This window comes from Petromyzon marinus, chromosome 21 (assembly GCF_048934315.1).
Source record: "Petromyzon marinus isolate PM22_M1 ecotype Great Lakes invasive population chromosome 21, UKy_Petmar_22M1.pri1.0, whole genome shotgun sequence".
Taxonomy (NCBI): Eukaryota; Metazoa; Chordata; class Hyperoartia; order Petromyzontiformes; family Petromyzontidae; genus Petromyzon; species Petromyzon marinus.
In genome coordinates, this window is record NC_133687.1 from 4,307,905 (window position 1) to 4,331,849 (window position 23,945).

At 53.6% G+C, this 23,945-nt stretch overlaps 3 protein-coding genes across 7 annotated transcripts in view; 1 reads left to right on the forward strand and 2 right to left on the reverse strand.

The window, feature by feature from the left end:
• LOC116937908 (annexin A4-like) overlaps nucleotides 1-13,569 on the reverse strand; it is a 49,945-nt gene extending 36,376 nt beyond the window's left edge. Inside the window, exon 1 of the mRNA XM_076068425.1 lies at nucleotides 13,420-13,569. The gene's annotated coding sequence lies outside the window, so the exon portion shown is untranslated. The remainder of the gene's footprint in view (nucleotides 1-13,419) is intronic.
• A 531-nt stretch (nucleotides 13,570-14,100) lies between these two features.
• On the forward strand, nucleotides 14,101-23,153 carry LOC142925542 (uncharacterized). The gene is made up of 2 exons (XM_076068426.1): nucleotides 14,101-18,806; nucleotides 22,466-23,153. Exon 1 carries the CDS (start codon nucleotides 15,124-15,126, stop codon nucleotides 16,162-16,164), a length of 1,041 nt encoding a protein of 346 aa, XP_075924541.1. The 5' UTR covers nucleotides 14,101-15,123; the 3' UTR covers nucleotides 16,165-18,806; nucleotides 22,466-23,153.
• Nucleotides 20,475-23,945, reverse strand: part of LOC116937907 (annexin A5-like) — a 26,385-nt gene continuing 22,914 nt past the window's right edge. For all 5 annotated transcript variants that reach the window (XM_076068427.1, XM_076068430.1, XM_076068428.1 and 2 more), the window contains exons 11-13: nucleotides 23,892-23,945; nucleotides 23,148-23,270; nucleotides 20,475-22,460 (exon numbers count right to left, since the gene is read on the reverse strand). The exon at nucleotides 23,892-23,945 is cut by the window's right edge and continues 5 nt beyond it. In XM_076068427.1, the coding sequence (XP_075924542.1) occupies nucleotides 22,407-22,460; nucleotides 23,148-23,270; nucleotides 23,892-23,945 (231 nt within the window). In that variant the 3' untranslated portion in view covers nucleotides 20,475-22,406. The remainder of the gene's footprint in view (nucleotides 22,461-23,147; nucleotides 23,271-23,891) is intronic.

Genomic DNA, 23,945 nt, shown 5'->3' on the forward strand with positions numbered 1-23,945 from the left:
ATGTGGGAGCCAGAGGACATCCCTGTCGCACCCCAAGGTGTACAGGGAATGGCTCTGACTCCCGGCCACGTAGTTTTACCCGGGCCCGCTCACCATCATGAAGGTCCTTAATGATCGTGAGCAGAGGGTCAGGTACTCCAAAAGCACGAAGAACGACCCAGAGCCCAGGCCTACTGATGGTATCATAGGCCTTGACCAGGTCAATAAAGCAGAGATGTAGGTCTTGTTGGAATTCCCTACACCTCTGCTGTAGCAGACGGACAGAAAATATGGCATCTGTGCAGGACCGCCCTTTCCTGAAACCGCATTGGGGCTCCGCAAGCCTCTCCTCAGCGTGCCTGGCAAGGCGATGCTGAATAATCCTTGCCAGGACCTTTCCCGGCACACTGAGGAGTGAGATGCCCCTGTAGTTGTTACAGTCTGTGCGGTCCCCCTTCTTAAAAAGGGGGACCACCAGGGCATCCTTCCAATCCTGCGGAACCCGTCCAGTGGTCCAGACTGTTGTTATGATGTCATATAGGGCAGTCTGTGCACAAACGCCACCCTCCCTCAGCATTTCGCTTGGGAGATCATCTCTGCCCGCTGCCTTTCCTGGTCTCAGACTCCGTATCGCCTTCAATACTTCCTCAGCAGATGGCACCTCAGCCAGCCACTCACAGGGGGTGACTTCATCCAATATTTGAGGCACCGCAGCCTCAGCAGGGTCATCCTCACTTTGTGCCACGATGTTTTCCTGGCTGTGGGATTTTCCCTCCCCCAGGACCTCACAGAAATGCTCAGCAAATCTGCGAACCTGTTCCTGGGGGTCGGAAATTGGATCACCGTTTTTTCCCCTAATGATGGTAATAGGTGTGGCGCTGCAGGTTACTTTTTTGATGGAGTTAAATAGCGATTTGTGATCACGGGCCACTGAGGCAGACTCCATCTCCTCAGCAACCCGCGACCACCACCCATCCTTGCAGCGCCTCACGGCTCTCCGAACCTCCGAGCGAAGGCTGCGGTAAGCCTCCTCATTCTCTGACGTGGGATTCTGTAGCCGATGACAGTGGGCCTGTCGCTTTTTCTCAACCATCCTGAACAACTCCTCTGTCATCCAGGGTGTCTGGGGAGGTCTGGACCGCGTACCCAAAGCAGCCATTGCAGCTGCATAAGTCACAGTCCTAAACCTCGCCCATTTACCCTCGACATCAGGAGGAGTCGGGGACGATGCCAATCCCAGCCGCAAGCGATGATGAAATTCTCGCTTGCAACTTTCATCAGATAACTGAGACCAGGCCACTTTAGGTTGGAATGGGGTCCTGGGTGTACACCCACCACCGGAGTGGAAGAATGGCAGGCGCATCTTACAGATGACTAGTCGATGGTCAGAGGGCAGATCAGCTCCACGGTAGGTCCTGGTGTCAAGGACATGGGCTCGCATTCGCTGGTCCGTCACTATGTAGTCCAGCAGATGTTCTTGCTTGGACCCGGCATGCATCCATGATGTTGTGTGGATGCGCCGATGCCGGAACAGCGTGTTGGTAATTACAAGCCCATGGGCTGCACAAAAATCTAGCAGCCTCCTACCGTTGTTATTGAGCTGATCTGGCCCATGCCCTCCAATCACTCCAGACCAGGTGCCAGTATCATGACCAACTCGGGCATTGAAGTCACCCAACATGATGACTCTATCCCGAGGGGCCACTTTAGCCAGCACCTGTGACAGGAGGTCATAGAAGGCATCTGACTCATCGGCTTTGCCTGCATCCCTCCACTGATGTTCATCTTCGGTGGGGGCATAAGTAACCACGACCACCATTCCTCGCCTCCGGTTGATGGGAAGGCGAGCCCAAAGTAGCCTGGGGCTTACAGCTTCCCACACCTCACCGCCACGCTCCCACGCCCCCTTCATTCTTTTGTTCAAAAGAAGACCCACACCCTGTTGTTTGGCAGTCTGCTGCCCCGAGTAGAGGACTGTCCACCCCTCATGGTGGCAGGAGCCAGAGCCGGTCCACCGGACCTCCTGAATGCCGCATAGATCCATGCGGTACCGGTCCAGCTCCCGACAGAGGAGTGGCAGCCTCTCCTCTGCAGTGAGCGTTCGAACATTCCACGTGGCCACCCGTAGTGGCTTTTCGTTGTTTCTGGAGTAGCCCCGAGGGTAGGTATTCAATCTCCTGGCTCCGCCAATTGGGGTTTGGCCAGGAGACGTCATAGACGCCTGGCCCCCCGGGGCCTCCGGCACAAGCTTAGTTGTTACATATTTCACTTTAATTCGTGGTTTTGTGGTAATTAATTGAAGGTGGAGGGGTTACCAGCCCCTCGCACCCGTCCAGAGCCCCCGTTTAGCCCCTGTGGTGGACACATATGCCATGAGGGGAGGAGCCAATCAAAATTGGAACTCCCCCCACAGCACTGTCCACGACAGAGTTGCCCGTCCGGCACCGCGAGGAGGTAGGGGGTTGTTTTGCCGGACCACACTCACACACTGACACACACTCACACATTGACACACTGAGACACTCAAACACACACCGACACACACTCACACACTGACACACTCTCACACACTGAGACACTCAAACACAAACTGACACACACTCACACACTGACACACACTCACACAATGAGACACTCAAACACACAAACAGTGACACACTCACACACACTGCCACACTCAAACACACACTGACACACACTCACACACTGAGACACTCAAACACACATTGACACACACTCACACTGACACACACTCACACACTGAGACACTCAAACACACACTGACACACACTCACACACTGTCACACACTCACACAATGAGACACTCAAACACACAAACACTGACACACTCACACACACTGCAACACTCAAACACACACTGACACACACTCACACACTGAGACACTCAAACACACATTGACACACACACACACTGACACACACTCACACACTGAGACACTCAAACACACACTGACACACTGCCACACACACACTGAGACACTCAAACACACACTGACACACACTCACACACTGACACACTCTCACATACTCACACACTGCCACACACTGAGACACTCAAACACACACTGACACACACTCACACAATGACACACTCTCACACACTCACACACTGAGACACACTCACACACTGAGACACTCAAACACACACTGACACACTGCCACACACACACTGAGACACTCAAACACACACTGACACACTCTCACACACTCACACACTGAGACACTCAAACACACACTGACACACTGCCACACACGCACTGAGACACTCAAACACACACTGACACACTCTCACACACTCACACACTGAGACACTCAAACACACACTGACACACTGCCACACACGCACTGAGACACTCAAACACACACTGACACACACTCACACAATGACATACTCTCACACACTCACACACTGCCACACACTCACACACTGAGACACTCAAACACACACTGACACACACTCACACACTCTCACACACTCACACACTGCGACACTCAAACACACACTGACACACACTCACACACTCTCACACACTCACTGAGACACTCAAACAAACACTGACACACACTCACACAATGACACACTCTCACACACTCACACACTGAGACACACACTGACACACTCTCACTGAGACACTCAAACAAACACTGACACACACTCACACAATGACACACTCTCACACACTGACACACTGAGACACACTCACACACTGAGACACACTCACACACTGAGACACTCAAACACACACTGACACACACTCACACACTGACACACACTCACACACTGACACACTCTCACATACTCACACACTGCCACACACTCACACACTGAGACACTCAAACACACACTCTCACACACTCACTGAGACACTCAAACAAACACTGACACACTCTCACACACTGACACACTCTCACACACTGACACACTCTCACACACTGACACACTCTCACATACTCACACACTGCCACACACTCACACACTGAGACACTCAAACACACACTGACACACACTCACACACTGACACACTCAAACACACACTCACACAATGACACACTCTCACACACTCACACACTGAGACACACTCACACACTGAGACACTCAAACACACACTGACACACTGCCACACACACACTGAGACACTCAAACACACACTGACACACACTCACACACTGACACACTCTCACATACTCACACACTCTCACACACTCACACACTGAGACACACTCACACACTGAGACACTCAAACACACACTGACACACACTGACAAACTCTCACACACTGAGACACTCTCACACACTGACACACTCTCACATACTCACACACTGCCACACACTCACACACTGAGACACTCAAACACACACTGACACACACTCACACACTCAAACACACACACACTGACACACTCTCACACACTGAGACACTCAAACACACACTGACACACTCTCACACACTGACACACTGAGACACTCTCACATACTCACACACTGACACACACTCACACACTGACACACGCTCACACACTCACACACTGAGACACTCAAACACACACTCACACACTCTCACATACTCACACACTCACACACTGACACACACTCACACACAGACACACACTCACACACAGACACACACTCACACACACACACAGACACACACTCACACACAGAGATCAGACACACTCAAAACACACTCAAAACACACACACACTGACACACTGACACACTCGCACACACTGAGACAATCACACACTGACACACTCACACACTGACACACTCACACACTGACACACAGAGATCAGACACACTCAAAACACACTCAAAAACACACTAAAAAACACACTCACACACTCTGACACACTGAGACACTCTCACATACTCACACACTGACACACTCACACACTGACACACTGCCACACACTCACACATTGAGACACTCAAACACACACTGACACACTCTCACACACTGACACACTGAGACACTCTCACATACTCACACACTGACACACACTCACACACTGACACACTCTCACACACTGAGACACTCAAACACACACTGACACACACGCACACACTCTCACATACTCACACACTCACACACTGACACACACTCACATACTGAGACACTCAAACACACACTCTCACACACTCACTGAGACACTCAAACAAACACTGACACACACTCACACACTGAGACAATCACACACTGACACACTCACACACTGACACACTCACACACTGACACACAGAGATCAGACACACTCAAAAACACACTAAAAAACACTCACACACTGACACACTCTCACACACTGAGACACTCTCACATACTCACACACTGACACACACACACAGACACACTGCCACACACTCACACATTGAGACACTCAAACATACACTGACACACACTCACACACTCTCACATACTCACACACTGCCACACACTGAGACACTCAAACACACACTCACACACTGACACACTCAAACACACACTAACACACTCACACACTGACACACCCTCACATACTCACACACTGCCACACACTGAGACACTCAAACACACACTCACACACTGACACACTCAAACACACACTAACACACTCACACACTGACACACTCTCACATACTCACACACTCTCACATACACACTCACACACTCTCACATACTCACACACTCTCACATACTCACACACTGCCACACACTCACACACTGAGACACTCACACACTGAGACACTCTCACATACTCACACACTCTCACATACACACTCACACACTCTCACATACTCACACACTCTCACATACACACTCACACACTGACACACTCTCACATACTCACACACTGCCACACACTCACACACTGAGACACTCACACACTGACACACAGAGATCAGACACACTCAAAACACACTCAAAAGCACACTCACACACTGACACATTGACATACTCAACACACACACTCACACACCGACACACACTCACACACTGACACACTCAAACACACACACTGCCACACACACACTGAGACACTCAAACACACACTGACACACACTCACACACTGACACACTCTCACATACTCACACACTCTCACACACTCACACACTGAGACACACTCACACACTGAGACACTCAAACACACACTGACACACACTGACACACTCTCACACACTCTCACACACTGACACACTCTCACACACTCTCACACACTCACACACTCTCACATACTCACACACTGCCACACACTCACACACTGAGACACTCAAACACACACTGACACACACTCACACACTCAAACACACACACACTGACACACTCTCACACACTGAGACACTCAAACACACACTGACACACACTGACACACTCTCACACACTGACACACTGAGACACTCTCACATACTCACACACTGACACACACTCACACACTGACACACTCTCACACACTCACACACTGAGACACTCAAACACACACTGACACACACTCACACACTCTCACATACTCACACACTCACACACTGACACACACTCACATACTGAGACACTCAAACACACACTCTCACACACTCACTGAGACACTCAAACAAACACTGACACACACTCACACACTCACACACTGAGACAATCACACACTGACACACTCACACACTGACACACTCACACACTGACACACAGAGATCAGACACACTCAAAACACACTCAAAAACACACTAAAAAACACTCACACACTGACACACTCTCACACACTGACACACTGAGACACTCTCACATACTCACACACTGACACACACACACTGACACACTGCCACACACTCACACATTGAGACACTCAAACACACACTGACACACACTCACACACTCTCACATACTCACACACTGCCACACACTGAGACACTCAAACACACACTCACACACTGACACACTCAAACACACACTAACACACTCACACACTGACACACTCTCACATACTCACACACTGCCACACACTGAGACACTCAAACACACACTCACACACTGACACACTCAAACACACACTAACACACTCACACACTGACACACTCACACACTCACACACTCTCACACACTCACACACTCTCACATACTCACACACTGCCACACACTCGCACACTGAGACACTCACACACTGAGACACTCTCACATACTCACACACTCTCACATACACACTCACACACTCACACACTCTCACATACTCACACACTGCCACACACTCACACACTGAGACACTCACACACTGACACACAGAGATCAGACACACTCAAAAACACTCAAAAGCACACTCACACACTGACACATTGACATACTCAACACACACACTCACACACCGACACACACTCACACACTGACACACTCAAACACACACTGACACACAAAGATCAGACACACTCAAAACACACACACACTGACACACACTCTCACACACTTACACATTGACACACTCACACACAGACACACTCACACACAGACACACTCACACACTGACACACTCACACACACACTGACACGTACCCCCGTCTTTCACCCCCCCCCCAACCACCACCATCCCCGCAGTGAGAATCCTTGAATAGCAATCAGGGTCAAGGATGTCACGTGACCAGCCCCCCCTCCCTCCCCACTACAGCCGCTTCCACTGTAACAAAAAACAATAAAACAGACAAAGCTGCCACCCCCCTTGTTGTAGCCCACACGGGCTGCTGGGGCAAGTGCTGTCAGCGAGCGGCAACAGCAGCGCCTATGAGGGCCGGCACTGCACCACGCCCACCCGGCTGCCTTTGTCTCCCCAGTAAACGCGGAGCACCGGGTGTTACGACCTAGGGGAAATCAATTTATAACATTTTTGACCTGCGTTTTTCTGGATTTTGTTGTTGTTATTCCGTCTCTCACTGTTCACATAAACCTACCATGAAAATTGTAGACTGATCATTTCTTTGTCAGTGGGCAAACATTACAAAATCAGCAGGGGATCAGATACTTTTTTTTCCCTCACTGTATGGGTCTCTGTACGAGTCTATGAGTCTCCATGTGAGTCTGTGAGTCTCCATGTGAGTCTATGGGTCTCTGTGCGAGTTTATGGGTCTCCGTGCGAGTCTATGGGTCTCTGTGCGAGTCTATGGGTCTCTGTGTGAGTCTATGGGTCTCTGTGCGAGTCTATGAGTCTCCATGTGAGTCTATGGGTCTCCGTGCGAGTCTATGTGTCTCTGTGCGAGTTTATGGGTCTCCGTGCGAGTTTATGGGTCTCTGTGCGAGTCTATGGGTCTCTGTGTGAGTCTATGGGTCTATGTACGAGTCTATTAGTCTCCATGTGAGTCTATGGGTCTCTGTGTGAGTCTATGGGTCTCTGTGCGAGTCTATGGTTCTCTGTGCGAGTCTATGAGTCTCTGTGTGAGTCTATGGGTCTCTGTGTGAGTCTATGGGTCTCTGTGCGAGTCAATGGTTCTCTGTGCGAGTCTATGAGTCTCTGTGTGAGTCTATGGGTCTCTGTGCGAGTCTATGGGTCTCTGTGCGAGTCTCTGAGTCTCTGTGCGAGTCTATGGGTCCCTGTGTGAGTCTCTGAGTCGCTGTGTGAGTCTATGGGTCTCTGTGTGAGTCTCTGAGTCTCTGTGTGAGTCTATGGGTCTATGTGTGAGTCTCTGAGTCGCTGTGTGAGCCTTTTAGAAAGAGGTGAAAGTTATAGACAGACGACAACAAACACCCCCGTGTCTGAAATAGTTGGAAGGGTCGGGTCCAATTTGCACCAGCGTCATCGGCACCAGTTTCATCACCAACAGTTTCAACGTGACTGTCACCACCACCACCGTCATCATCATAATCATCAACAGGAGCATCACCACCATCATAATCATCAACAGGAGCATCACCACCATCATAATCATCAACAGGAGCCGCAGCATCACCACCACCATCATAATCATCAACAGGAGCATCATCACCACCACCATCATAATCATCAACAGGAGCATCATCACCACCACCATCATAATCAAAAGGAGCATCACCACCACCATCATAATCATCAACAGGAGCAGCAGCATCACAACCACCACCATCATAATCATCAACAGGAGCATCACCACCATCATAATCATCAACAGGAGCATCACCACCACCATAATCATCAACAGGAGCATCACCACCACCACAATCATCAACAGCAGCATCACCACCACCATAATCATCAACAGCATCACCACCACCATACTCATCAACAGCATCACCACCACCATACTCATCAACAGGAGCATCACCACCATAATCATCAACAGCATCACCACCACCATAATCATCAACAGCATCACCACCATAATTATCAACAGCATCACCACCACCAATACTCATCAACAGGAGCATCACCACCATAATCATCAACAGCATCACGACCACCATACTCATCAACATGAGCATCACCACCGCCATAATCATCAACAAGATCACCACCACAATCATCAACAGCATCACCACCACCATACTCATCAACAGCATCACCTCCACCATAATCATCAACAGCATCACCACCACCATCCTCATCAACAGCATCACCACCACCATAATCATCAACAGCATCACCACCATAATCATCAACAGCATCATCACCATCATAATCATCAACAACATCACCACCACCATAATCATCAACAGCATCACCACCACAATCATCAACAGCATCACCACCACCATACTCATCAACATGAGCATCACCACCACCATACTCATCAACAGCATCACCACCACCATAATCATCAACAGCATCACCACCACCATACTCATCAACAGGAGCATCACCACCATAATCAACAACATCACCACCACCATAGTCATCAACATCACCACCACCATAATCATCAACAGCATCACCACCACCATAATCATCAACAGCATCACCACCACCATAATCCTCAACAGCATCACCACTATCATACTCATCAACAGGAGCATCACCACCATCATATTCATCAACAGCATCACCACCACCACAATCATCAACAGCATCACCACCACCATCCTCATCAACAGCATCACCACCACCATACTCATCAACATGAGCATCACCACCATAATCAACAGCATCACCACCACGATACTCATCAACATGAGCATCACCACCACCATAATCATCAACAGCATCACCACCATAATCATCAACAGCATCACCACCACCATAATCATCAACAGCATCACCACCATCATAATCATCAACAGCATCACCACCACCATAATCATCAACAGCATCACCACCACAATCATCAACAGCATCACCACCATAATCATCAACAGCATCACCACCACCATACTCGTCAACAGGAGCATCACCACCATAACCATCAACAGCATCACTACCATCATCCTCATCAACAGCATCACCACCACCATACTTACCAACAGGAACATCATCCCCATCATAATCATCAACAGCATCACCACAATCATCAACAACATCATCACCACCATAATCAACAACATCACCACCACGATACTCATCAACATGAGCATCACCACCACCATAATCATCAACAGCATCACCACCATCATAATCATCAACAGCATCACCGCCACCATAATCATCAACAGCATCACCACCACAATCATCAACAGCATCACCACCATAATCATCAACAGCATCACCACAACCATACTGATCAACAGGAGCATCACCACCATAATCATCAACAGCATCACTACCATCATCCTCATCAACAGCATCACCACCACGATACTCATCAACAGGAACATCATCCCCATCATAATCATCAACAGCATCACCACCACCACAATCATCAACAACATCACCACCACCATACTCATCAACATGAGCATCACCACCACCATACTCATCAACAGGAGCATCACCACCATAATCATCAACAGCATCACTACCATCATCCTCATCAACAGCATCACCACCACCATACTCATCAACAGGAACATCATCCCCATCATAATCATCAACAGCATCACCACCACAATCATCAACATCACCACCACCATAATCATCAACAGCATCACCAGCACCATAATCATCAACAGCATCACCACCATAATCATCAACAGCATCACCACCACCATACTCATCAACAGGAGCATCACCACCACCATAATCATCAACATCACCACCACAATCATCAACAGCATCACCACCACCATAATCATCAACAGGCGCATCACCACCATCATAATCAACAGGAGCATCACCACCACCATGAACATCAACAGCATCACCACCACCATAATCATCAACAGCATCACCACCATCATAATCATCACTAACAGGAGCATCACCACCACCATAATCATTATTAACAGGAGCATCACCACCACTATAATCATCAACTGGAGCATCACCACTATAATCATCATCAACAGCATCACCACCACCATAATCATCAACAGGAGCATCTCCACCACCACCATAATCATCATCAACAAGAGCATCTCCACCACCATAATCATCACCACCACCATAATCATCAACAGGAGCATCACCACCACCATAATCATCAACAAGAGCATCTCCACCACCACCATAATCATCATCAACAAGAGCATCTCCACCACCATAATCATCACCACCACCATAATCATCAACAGGAGCATCTCCACCACCATAATCATCAACAAGAGCATCTCCACCACCACCATAATCATCATCAACAAGAGCATCTCCACCACCATAATCATCACCACCACCATAATCATCACCACCACCATAATCATCAACAGGAGCATCTCCACCACCACCATAATCATCAACAAGAGCATCTCCACCACCATAATCATCAACAGGCGCAGCAACAGCAGCATCACTCTCAGCAGCATGGCCACCAACATCACCACCACCACCACAAGTGTAATGACAGGGCGACACCTGCCGTACTGTAAGGGTCATTACGCTCATCGGTGCGTTCCCGCAATGCCTTGTTACGTGAAGGGGCGTTTCTTGGGTCAAGGGTCAAGGGCGGTGCCAGTCGCAAAACTCCGGGAACCACCCCGAAGAGTCTGGTAGGTTCTAGAAAGGGGGCGTGGCCAGAGGTGGGGCGTGGGGGGTCTGTGTCGTGGTTGCGTGGCTGCTCGCCGTCATCGTCGTCTTCGACCACGTGACTCTTCGTGTCACCGAGACCCGCTCCGCTCGTCGACCAGCTAGCGGAGTGCAGGGCGGGGCGCAGGGCGGGGCGCAGGGCGGGGCGCTGGGCGGGGCGCTGGGCGGGGCGCAGGGCGGGGCGCAGGGCGGGGCGCTGGGCGGGGCGCAGGGCGGGGCGCTGGGCCTTGTGTGCAGCCGCCTTACGGCAGTGTAGCGCCCTGTGTGCCCTTGATTAACAAGAAGCCTTCTGCTACTATCATCAATTAGTTGTTTGTTTTTTGTTTGTTTACACTACCTGCGTGACTTTACCGAATAAAACCAAAGGGCTATGAATTCTTGCAGTCACGAAAGCTTCAAATCTAAAAATGAAGCCTTCTACGATTAGGGGGCCGTTCCTAAATGACGTCACGCGATTTCGGACGATTTTTGTCACGCGGCGTCACAAAAAGTCAGACCCCCCCCCCCTCGAACATGACGTCACAAAGCTCTGCCCCCCCCTCGTATATGACGTCACAAAGCTCTGCCCCCTCCCCCTCCCACCCCCCAAAATAAATATAAAACACGCTTCAAATCGCTTTAAACTATTGTCATTGTAGTTGCGTATTTAACGTGGTGTTGCACTCTGACGTTGTAGGAGAAAACATTTTTTAAAAATAATATTTAATTAAGTAGAACGTGTCGCCTATATTTATTTAAAGTTGCGCATTTTGATGTGACGTCACATTTCTCAAACTCCCCCCCCCACCCCCACCTCTCGTCACACATCGTCACAAATGTCTGACCCCCCCCCCTCCTCCTCCCCCCCAGGTGCGTGACGTCATTTATGGCCGGCGGCCCCTAAGACGTGTGTAGAAAGTCGCCCACTAGACATCAATTGTTATTATAATGAGCCCTGGTACTTTGCTTCGTCACGTGCTTTAATTTGTGAAGCCAATTCACGGACAGAAACAGAGATCCCCCCGTGTTGCTCTGCGCGAGCGAGAATCGTGAACAGCACCACGCCCGACCGCCTTTGTCTTCCCCATGCTGCTGTTTCACGCACACCGCAACAGTTTCACATTTGGGTCCGAGTCGGCCCTGTGGGGAGGGCACCCCAGGACCGGCTCAGATCGATCGCCGCCCATGATCGCCGTCACCGGGAATTTCACTCAGAAAGGGGGGGTTGGGCGAGTTTTCGCAGTGCGGTGCTAACCACTGCGCCACCGCTCCTCAACTCTCACTCCTCCCCGCCTAGCACCACGGCCCCTTCTCCGTCCACTCCACAATCGCGACCGTCCTTGACCCCGGCCTGGCACCGTCCCGAGGCCCCCGTCAGGAGGCGGGAGGGTGGACGCGAGCCTACTTGCCGTGCTGCTGCTGCTGCTGCTGCGGCTGCCCCGCCGGGGTTCGTACCGGGACGTCCGCGGCCTGCGAGCTGACGACGAGGCCGAGCGCCAGCGATGACCGGGCAGAGAGCGAGGAGGGAGAGAGGAGAGGGGCGAGAGGGGGGTAGAGGAGAGGGGAGGGGCTAGAGGGGCGAGGGGAGAGAGGAGAGGGGCGAGAGGGGGGTAGAGGAGAGGGGGGGAGGGGAGCGGGGGAGGGGCGAGAGGGGGGGAGGAGAGGGGAGGGGCTAGAGGGGCGAGGGGGGAGAGGGGATGGAGAGGGGGGCGAGAGGGGGGTAGAGGAGAGGGGAGGAGCTAGAGGGGAGAGGGGGGTAGAGGAGAGGGGAGGGGCTAGAGGGGCGAGGGGAGAGAGGAGAGGGGCGAGAGGGGAGGGGCTAGAGGGGAGAGGGGAGGGGCTAGAGGGGAGAGGGGGGAGAGGGGATGGAGAGGGGAGAGGGGAGAGGGGGGTAGAGGAGAGGGGAGGGGCTAGAGGGGAGAGGGGGGTAGAGGAGAGGGGAGGGGCTAGAGGGGCGAGGGGAGAGAGGAGAGGGGCGAGAGGGGAGGGGCTAGAGGGGAGAGGGGAGGGGCTAGAGGGGAGAGGGGGGAGAGGGGATGGAGAGGGGAGGGGAGAGGGGGGGAGAGGAGAGGGGAGAGGGGAGGGGAGAGGGGAGGGGCTAGAGGGGGGTAGAGGCAAGCGAGAAGGGGAGGGGCTTGATGAGATTTATTGGTGGGGGGGGGATGAAGGAGATTGATGGGAGGAGGGGGGAGAGGGGACTGGTCGTGGCAATCTGTGAGGTGGTTTTAGAGATGTCGGGCAGAGGGAAGTGGCGGAGAGACAATGAATGAGATGGAGGAGAGTCAATGAATGAGATGGAGGAGAGACAATGAATGAGATGGAGGAGAGACAATGAATGAGATGGAGGAGAGACAATGAATGAGATGGAGGAGAGACAATGAATGAGATGGAGGAGAGACAATGAATGAGATGGAGGAGAGTCAATGAATGAGATGGAGGAGAGACAATGAATGAGATGGAGGAGAGACAATGAATGAGATGGAGAAGAGTCAATGAATGAGATGGAGGAGAGTCAATGAATGAGATGGAGGAGAGACAATGAATGAGATGGAGGAGAGACAATGAATGAGATGGAGGAGAGACAATGAATGAGATGGAGGAGAGTCAATGAATGAGATGGAGGAGAGACAATGAATGAGATGGAGGAGAGTCAATGAATGAGATGGAGGAGAGACAATGAATGAGATGGAGGAGAGACAATGAATGAGATGGAGGAGAGACAATGAATGAGATGGAGGAGAGTCAATGAATGAGATGGAGGAGAGTCAATGAATGAGATAAAGGAGAGACAATGAATGAGATGGAGGAGAGTCAATGAATGAGATGGAGGAGAGACAATGAATGAGATGGAGGAGAGACAATGAATGAGATGGAGGAGAGACAATGAATGAGATGGAGGAGAGACAATGAATGAGATGGAGGAGAGACAATGAATGAGATGGAGGAGAGTCAATGAATGAGATGGAGGAGAGTCAATGAATGAGATGGAGGAGAGACAATGAATGAGATGGAGGAGAGTCAATGAATGAGATGGAGGAGAGTCAATGAATGAGATGGAGGAGAGACAATGAATGAGATGGAGGAGAGACAATGAATGAGATGGAGGAGAGACAATGAATGAGATGGAGGTGGGGAGGAGAGGGATCTGCCCTCGTGGTGATGGTTGTTGGTGCTGTTGTGGGATTTGTGAGTCATGGAAAGTCGAGATTCCCTCTGCTCGCACCTCCGGTTTCACGCACTCACCATCACCCACTCACCCGAACCCCACCTCACGATCACCCACTCACCTAACACTCAACCAACACTCACAAAACACTCAACCAACACTCACCCAACACTCACCCACCACCCACCCACTCGCACCCACCACTCGCCCAACACTCACCCACCACTCACCCAACACTCACCCACTCGTCCAACACTCACCCACCACTCACCCAACACTCACCCACCACTCGCCCACCACTCACCCACTCGTCCAACACTCACCCAACACTCACCCATCACTCACCCACCACCCACCTACCACTCACCCACTCGCCCAACACTCACCCAACACTCAACCAACACTCACCCAACATTCACCCACCACCCACCCACTCGCATCCACCACTCACCCAACACTCACCCACCACTCACCCAACACTCACCCAAAACTCACCCAACACTCACCCAACACTCACCCGAACCCCACCCACCACTCACCCACCACCCACCTAACACTCACCCAACACTCGCCCAACACTCACCCAACACTCACCCACCCACTCGTACCCAACACTCACCCACCACTCACCCACCACTCACCCAACACTCACCCAACACTCGCCCAACACTCACCCAACACTCACCCACTCGTACCCAACACTCACCCACCACTCACCCAACACTCAACCAACACTCACCCAACACTCACCCACCACCCACCCACTCGCACCCACCACTCACCCAACACTCACCCAACACTCACCCACCACCCACCTAACACTCACCCAACACTCACCCAACACTCACCCACCACTCACCCAACACTCACCCACCACTCACCCACTCGCCCAACTCTCACCCAACACTCACCCACCACCCACCCAACACTCACCCAACACTCACCCAACACTCACCCACCCACTCGCTCAACACTCACCCAACACTGACCCAACACTCACCCACCACTCACCCAACACTCACCCACCACCCACCCAACACTCACCCACCACCCACCCACTCACCCAACACTCACCCAACACTCACCTACCACCCACTCGCCAACACTCACCCAACACTCACCCACTCACCCACCCACTCGCCCAACTCTCACCCAACACTCACCCAACACTCACCCAACTCTCACCCAACACTCACCCAACACTCACCCAACACTCACCCACCCACTCGCTCAACACTCACCCAACACTCACCCACCACCCACCTAACACTCACCCAACACTCACCCACCACTCACCCAACACTCACCCACCACTCACCCACTCGCCCAACTCTCACCCAACACTCACCCACCACCCACCCAACACTCACCCAACACTCACCCAACACTCACCCACCCACTCGCTCAACACTCACCCAACACTCACCCAACACTCACCCACCACTCACCCAACACTCACCCACCACCCACCCAACACTCACCCACCACCCACCCACTCACCCAACACTCACCCAACACTCACCTACCACCCACTCGCCAACACTCACCCAACACTCACCCACTCACCCACCCACTCGCCCAACTCTCACCCAACACTCACCCAACACTCACCCAACTCTCACCCAACACTCACCCAACACTCACCCAACACTCACCCACCCACTCGCTCAACACTCACCCAACACTCACCCACCACCCACCCAACACTCACCCACCACTCACCCAACACTCACCCACCACCCACTCAACACTCACCCACCACTCACCCAACACTCACCCAACACTCACCCACCACCCACTCAACACTCACCCAACACTCACCCAACACTCACCCAACACTCACCCACCCACTCACCCGAACCCCACCTCACGATCACCCACTCACCCACCACTCGCACCCAACACTCACCCAACACTCACCCACCACCCACACACCACCCACCCAACACTCACCCACCACCCACCCACCATCCACCCAACACTCACCCACCACCCACCTACCACCCACCCACCACTCACCCACCACCCACCCACCACTCACCCACTCTGCCCCCTCTCTCCCTGTCGTCCTGGCCACGCTATTTCCGTCTCCTCTTGGCCTGCCGCCCGCGTGTGGTGCAACTTTAAAGGGACCGTGCGGGGTGAGAGTGAGCGGGTGTTCATGCGAGTGAGAGGGTGTTTATGCGAGTGTGAGAGGGTGTTCATGCGAGAGAGAGCGGGTGTTCATGCGGATGTGAGAGTGAGTGGGTGTTCATGCGGGGTGAGAGTGAGCGGGTGTTCATGCGGGGTGAGAGTGAGCGGGTGTTCATGCGGGGTGAGGGTGAGCGGGTGTTCATGCGGGGTGAGAGTGGGCGGGTGTTCATGCGAGTGAGAGAGAGAGCGGGTGTTCATGCGAGTGAGCGGGTGTTCATGCGAGTGTGAGAGTGAGCGGGTGTTCATGCGAGTGAGAGGGTGTTCATGCGAGTGTGAGAGTGAGCGGGTGTTCATGCGAGTGTGAGAGTGAGCGGGTGTTCATGCGAGTGAGAGGGAGAGCGGGTGTTCATGCGATTGAGCGGGTGTTCATGCGGGGTGAGAGTGAGCGGGTGTTCATGCGGGGTGAGGGTGAGCGGGTGTTCATGCGAGTGAGAGGGTGTTTATGCGAGTGAGCGGGTGTTCATACGAGTGAGAGAGAGAGCGGGTGTTCATGCGGGGTGAGAGTCAGCGGGGTGTTCATGCGGGGTGAGAGTGAGCGGGTGTTCATGCGGGGTGAGAGTGAGCGGGTGTTCATGCGGGGTGAGAGTGAGCGAGTGTTCATGCGAACGTGAGCGGGTGTTCATGTGAGTGAGTGAGCGAGTGTTCATGCGAGTGTTCGAGTGAGCGGGTGTTCATGCGAGTGTTCGAGTGAGCGGGTGTTCATGCGAGTGTTCGAGTGAGCGGGTGTTCATGCGAGTCTGAGAGTGAGCGGGTGTTTATGCGAGTGAGCGGGTGTTCATGCGAGAATGAGCGGGTGTTCATGATAGTGTGAGAGTGAGCGGGTGTTCATGCGGGTGTTCGAGTGAGCGGGTGTTCATACGAATGAGAGTTAGCGGGCGTTCATGCGATGGTGAGAGTGAGCAGGTGTTCGTGCGAGAGTGAGCGGGTGTTCATGCGGGTGTGAGAGTGAGCGGGTGTTCATGCGAGTGTGAGAGTGAGCGGGTGTTCATGCGGGTGTGAGGGTGAGCGGGTGTTCATGTGAGAGTGAGCGGGTGTTCATGCGGGTGAGTGTGATCGAGTGTTCATGCGAGTGTGAGAGTGAGCGGGTGTTCATGCGAGTGAGTGTGATCGAGTGTTCATGCGGGTGTGAGAGTGAGCGGGTGTTCATGCGAGCGGAGTTGGTCGCAGTCGCCCTCCAGCAACAACGTTAGGGGCAGAGGAGCGACGCCCACAACAACGAGCGGAGCGCGCCGGGCGGCTAAAAACGCAGCAGAGTGCATGGGACGCGAGCGGTGCGATGGGCGCCTCCCCGAACCAGCGAGCCTCCCCTTCCACACTCCACGTGGCCTCTCCACGTGCACCTAGTGTGGCACAAGCGCCGTGGTGACGTCACCGTGCTGACCGACGTCGCGCGCGGGTGGACGGACTGAATCGCAAGGAGCGGCTCGTAAACGAAATGTGAGTTTCCAACCTTCGTTGTCAAAGTGCACGGCACTCTGGTGGCGAGAGTGGGGGGCGGTTGTTGTTGTTGTTGTGCGTGGCAAGGCACGCGCGCACGCGCGTTAACACCGCGCGCGTGCCGTGTTCACGCGCGAGCGGTTCTCTCACCACACCCACCACTCCCCCGTTCCCCGTTGCTATTTCGAGGCACTGTGCCGCTCTCTAGCCCACACCACCACCCACACCACCACCCACACCCACACCACCACCCACACCACCACCCACACCACCACCCACACCCACACCACCACACACACCACCACCACCACCACCCACCCACCACCCACACCACCACCCACACCACCACCCACACCACCACCCACACCCACACCACCACCTACACCACCACCCACACCACCACCCACACCACCACCCACACCACCACCCCCACCCACACCACCACCACCACCACCCACCCACCACCCACACCACCACCCACACCACCACCCACACCACCACCCACACCCACCCACACCCACCCCACCACCTACACCACCCACACCACCACCCACACCACCACCCACACCACCACTCACACCACCACCCCCACCACCACCACCCACACCACCACCCACACCACCACCCACACCACCACCCCCACCCACACCACCACCCACACCACCACCACCCCCACCCACACCGCCACCCACACCACCACCCACACCACCACTCACACCACCACCCACCCACCACCCACACCACCACCACCCCCACCCACACCACCACCCACACCACCACCCCCACCCACACCACCACCCACACCCACACCACCACCCACACCACCACTCACACCACCACCCACCCACCACCCACACCACCCCCACCCACACCACCACCCCCACCACCACCCCCACCCACACCACCACCCACACCCACACCACCACCCACACCACCACCCACACCACCACCCCCACCCACACCACCACCCCCACCCACACCACCACCCACACCCCCACCCAAACCACCACCCCCACCACCACCCACACCACCACCCACACCACTACCCACACCACCACCCCCACCACCACCCATACCACCACCCACAACACCACCCACACCACCACCCACACCCACACCACCACCCACACCACCACCCACACCCACACCACCACCTACACCACCACCCCCACCCACACCACCACCCACATCCACACCACCACCCACACCACCACCCCCACCACCACCCACTCCCACACCACCACCCACACCCACACCACCACCCACACCACCACCTCCACTCACACCACCACCCCCACCACCACCCACACCACCACCCACAACACCACCACCACCCACACCACCATCCCCACCACCACCCACACCACCACCCCCACCCACACCACCACCACCACCACCCACAACACCACCCACACCACCACCCACAGGCCTGCCCATCACTCGCAGCCCCGGATCGGTGCCGAGCCCACACGCCCTCCCTCCCCCCCCTCCCTCCTGGACATCTGTGAAGAAGAGCTTCACAGCTCATCGGATTTCTCCTCCAGGATTCTATGATCTCCCGGCACGGGACCTTGAACATCCACCAACCCCACCCCCCCTTCCCTCATCGCTTCAACAAAGCACGTGGCCGAGATGACCACACGAAGCATCAGAGTCATCTGACGATGCTTCTCGGCGGTCCGCTTTTTACTTTATTGTGCAGCGCGGGTGGAGAGTTCCTGCTCCGAGCACGAGTACAAACGCACCACCCCCTCCCCGCCGTGTAGCCTTAACAGACTGTAGGGGCAAGTGCTGTTAGCGAGCACCTGTGAAGGCCGGCACGGCACACGAGGGGGTCGGTGGCCAACACCACGCTCGGCCGCCTTTGTCTCCCCAGCGGCGATGTTCACTACACACCGCACCAGGTACTCGTTTGAGGCTGGGAGGCCCAGGACCGGTTCAGATAATCGTCACCGGCGTTGGCCGTGAACGGGAATCGAACCCGGGTCGCCAGGTTCGTAGCGCAGCGTAGGGCTAACCGCTACGCCACCACTCACCATCACACACACACACGCAGACACACACATAGACACACACACAGACATAGACACGCAGACACACACATAGACACGCAGACACACACACAGACACATACAGACATACACACACAGACAACAACAACCGCCATTCGCCACTAAGTGGCGGTGACGTCACCACGACGCTTGTGCCAGGCCATGTGCACACACATAGACACACACACACACATAGACACACACACACAGACACACACAGACACACACACACACAGACACACAGACACATAGACACACACAGACACAGACACACACAGACACACAGACACACACAGACACAGACACACACAGACACACAGCCACACACAGACACATAGACACACACAGACACATAGACACACACAGACACATAGACACACACACAGACACACACAGACACAACAACAACAAAAACCGCCATTCGCCACGGGCTACTGGAGGCAGCTTCCACCCCGGGGTCGACTCCTGGCACGGTCTGCTGGAGGCGAGTTGATCCCAGAGTAGGAGTTCACTTTGGTCACTGAAGGTTTTCGATAAAGGCGACTGTGGGTGACTATGAGGGCGACTGTGGGTGACTATGAGGGTGACTGTGGGTGTGACTGTGAGTGTGACGGTGACTGTGATGGTGACTGTGATGGTGAGTGTGACTGTGAGTGTGACTGTGAGTGTGACTGTGGGTGACTATGAGGACGACTGTGGGTGACTATGAGTGTGACTGTGAGTGTGACTGTGAGTGTGACTGTGACTGTGAGTGTGACTGTGAGTGTGACTGTGAGTGTGACTGTGATGGCGAGTGTGACTGTGAGTGTGACTGTGAGTGTGACTGTGGGTGACTATGAGTGTGACTGTGATGGTGAGTGTGACTGTGAGTGTGACTGTGAGTGTAAGTGTGACTGTGAGTGTGACTGTGAGTGTGACTGTGAGTGTGACTGTGACTGTGAGTGTGACTGTGAGTGTGACTGTGGGTGACTATGAGTGTGACTGTGATGGTGAGTGTGACTGTGAGTGTGACTGTGAGTGTAAGTGTGACTGTGAGTGTGACTGTGAGTGTGAGGGTGACTGATGGTGAGTGTGACTGTGAGTGTGACTGTGAGTGTGGCTGTGAGTGTGACTGTGATGGTGAGTGTGATGGTGAGTGTGATGGTGAGTGTGATGGTGAGTGTGATGGTGAGTGTGACTGTGAGTGTGACTGTGAGTGTGGCTGTGAGTGTGACTGTGAGTGTGACTGTGAGTGTGGCTGTGAGTGTGACTGTGATGGTGAGTGTGACTGTGAGTGTGACTGTGAGTGTGACTGTGAGTGTGATGGTGAGTGTGATGGTGAGTGTGATGGTGAGTGTGACTGTGAGTGTGACTGTGAGTGTGAGGGCGACTGTGAGTGTGACTGTGAGTGTGACTGTGAGTGTGATGGTGACTGTGACTGTGAGTGTGACTGTGAGTGTGACTGTGATGGTGGCTGTGAGTTTGACTGTGAGTGTGACTGTGAGTGTGACTGTGAGTGTGACTGTGAGTGTGACTGTGAGTGTGATGCTGACTGAGTGGCTGAGGGTGACTAAGGGGAGCAGAGCTTGAGTAGAGTCTCCCTGAAGTCTCCCCCCACCTCCCCCTAAGGGTGGAGAGCATCAACACCGTCAACACCATCACCACCGTCAACACCATCATCACCATCATCACCACCAACATAGCAGCATCAACACCACCATCACCACCATCAACACCATCAACACAGCAACATCATCATCACCATCACCACTATCAACACCATCACCACCATCACCACCATCATCACCACCATCAACACCATCACCACCATCACCACCAACATAGCAGCATCAACACCACCATCACCACCATCAACACCATCAACACCGTCAACACCATCATCATCACCACCATAAAACCAATCACCATCATCATCATCACCACCAACACAGCAACATCATCATCACCATCAACAACACAATCACCATCACCATCAACACCGTCAACACCATCACCACCATCATCATCACCACCGTCAACACCATCAACAACACAATCACCATCAACACAATCACCACCATCACCATCAACACCATCACCATCAACACCATGACCACCATCAACACAATTGCCACCGTCATCGCAGCAACACCATAATCACCATCAACCAACACCATCAACACGACACCATCATTACCATCACCACAACCACACCCTCTCATCATCATCGTCATCATCGTCATCATCATCGTCGTCGTCGTCGTCGTCACCACCACCGGGACTGCGAGCGAGGCGATGAGGAGGCCCTCACCTGGATCGAGGTGGCGAGAGGGCCACCGTACTTGTTGGCGAACACTTCCTGGATGTCCCCGAGGTCAATCTCGGAGCGGGAGACGAGGACTCGCAGCAGCGTGCGCTCGTCCGTGCCCGCGCCCTGCATCACAACCACAGCGTCACACCGCAGCGTCACACTGCAGCTTCACACCGCAGCGTCACAGCGTCACAGCGTCACACCGCAGCGTCACAGCATCACACCGCAGCGTCACAGCGTCACAGCGTCACACCGCAGCGTAACAATGCAGCGTCACAACCACAGCGTCACAGCGTCATAGCGTCACACCACAGCGTCACAACCACAGCGTCACAACCACGGGCCCTTGCCCAGCTCTCCGACACACAGCAGCTGTGAGCAAACGTCACCACCACCACCACACCACCACGACCACCACCTCCTCACCACCACCACACCACCACCTCACCATCACCTCACAACCACCTCACTACCACCATCATCACGACCACCACCTCACCACCACCATCACCACCACCACCATCACCACCATCACCACCATCACAACCATCACCACCACCACCATCACCACCACCACCATCACCACCACCACCATCACCACCATCACCACCATCATCACCACCACCACCATCATCACCACCATCACTATCACCACCACTATCACCATCACCACCACCATCACCACCATCACCACCACCATCACCACCATCACCACCACCATCACCACCACCACCATCACCTCACCTTCATGGCCTTGTAGAGTCGCTCAGCGAAGTAGGTGGGGGTACTCACAGCACA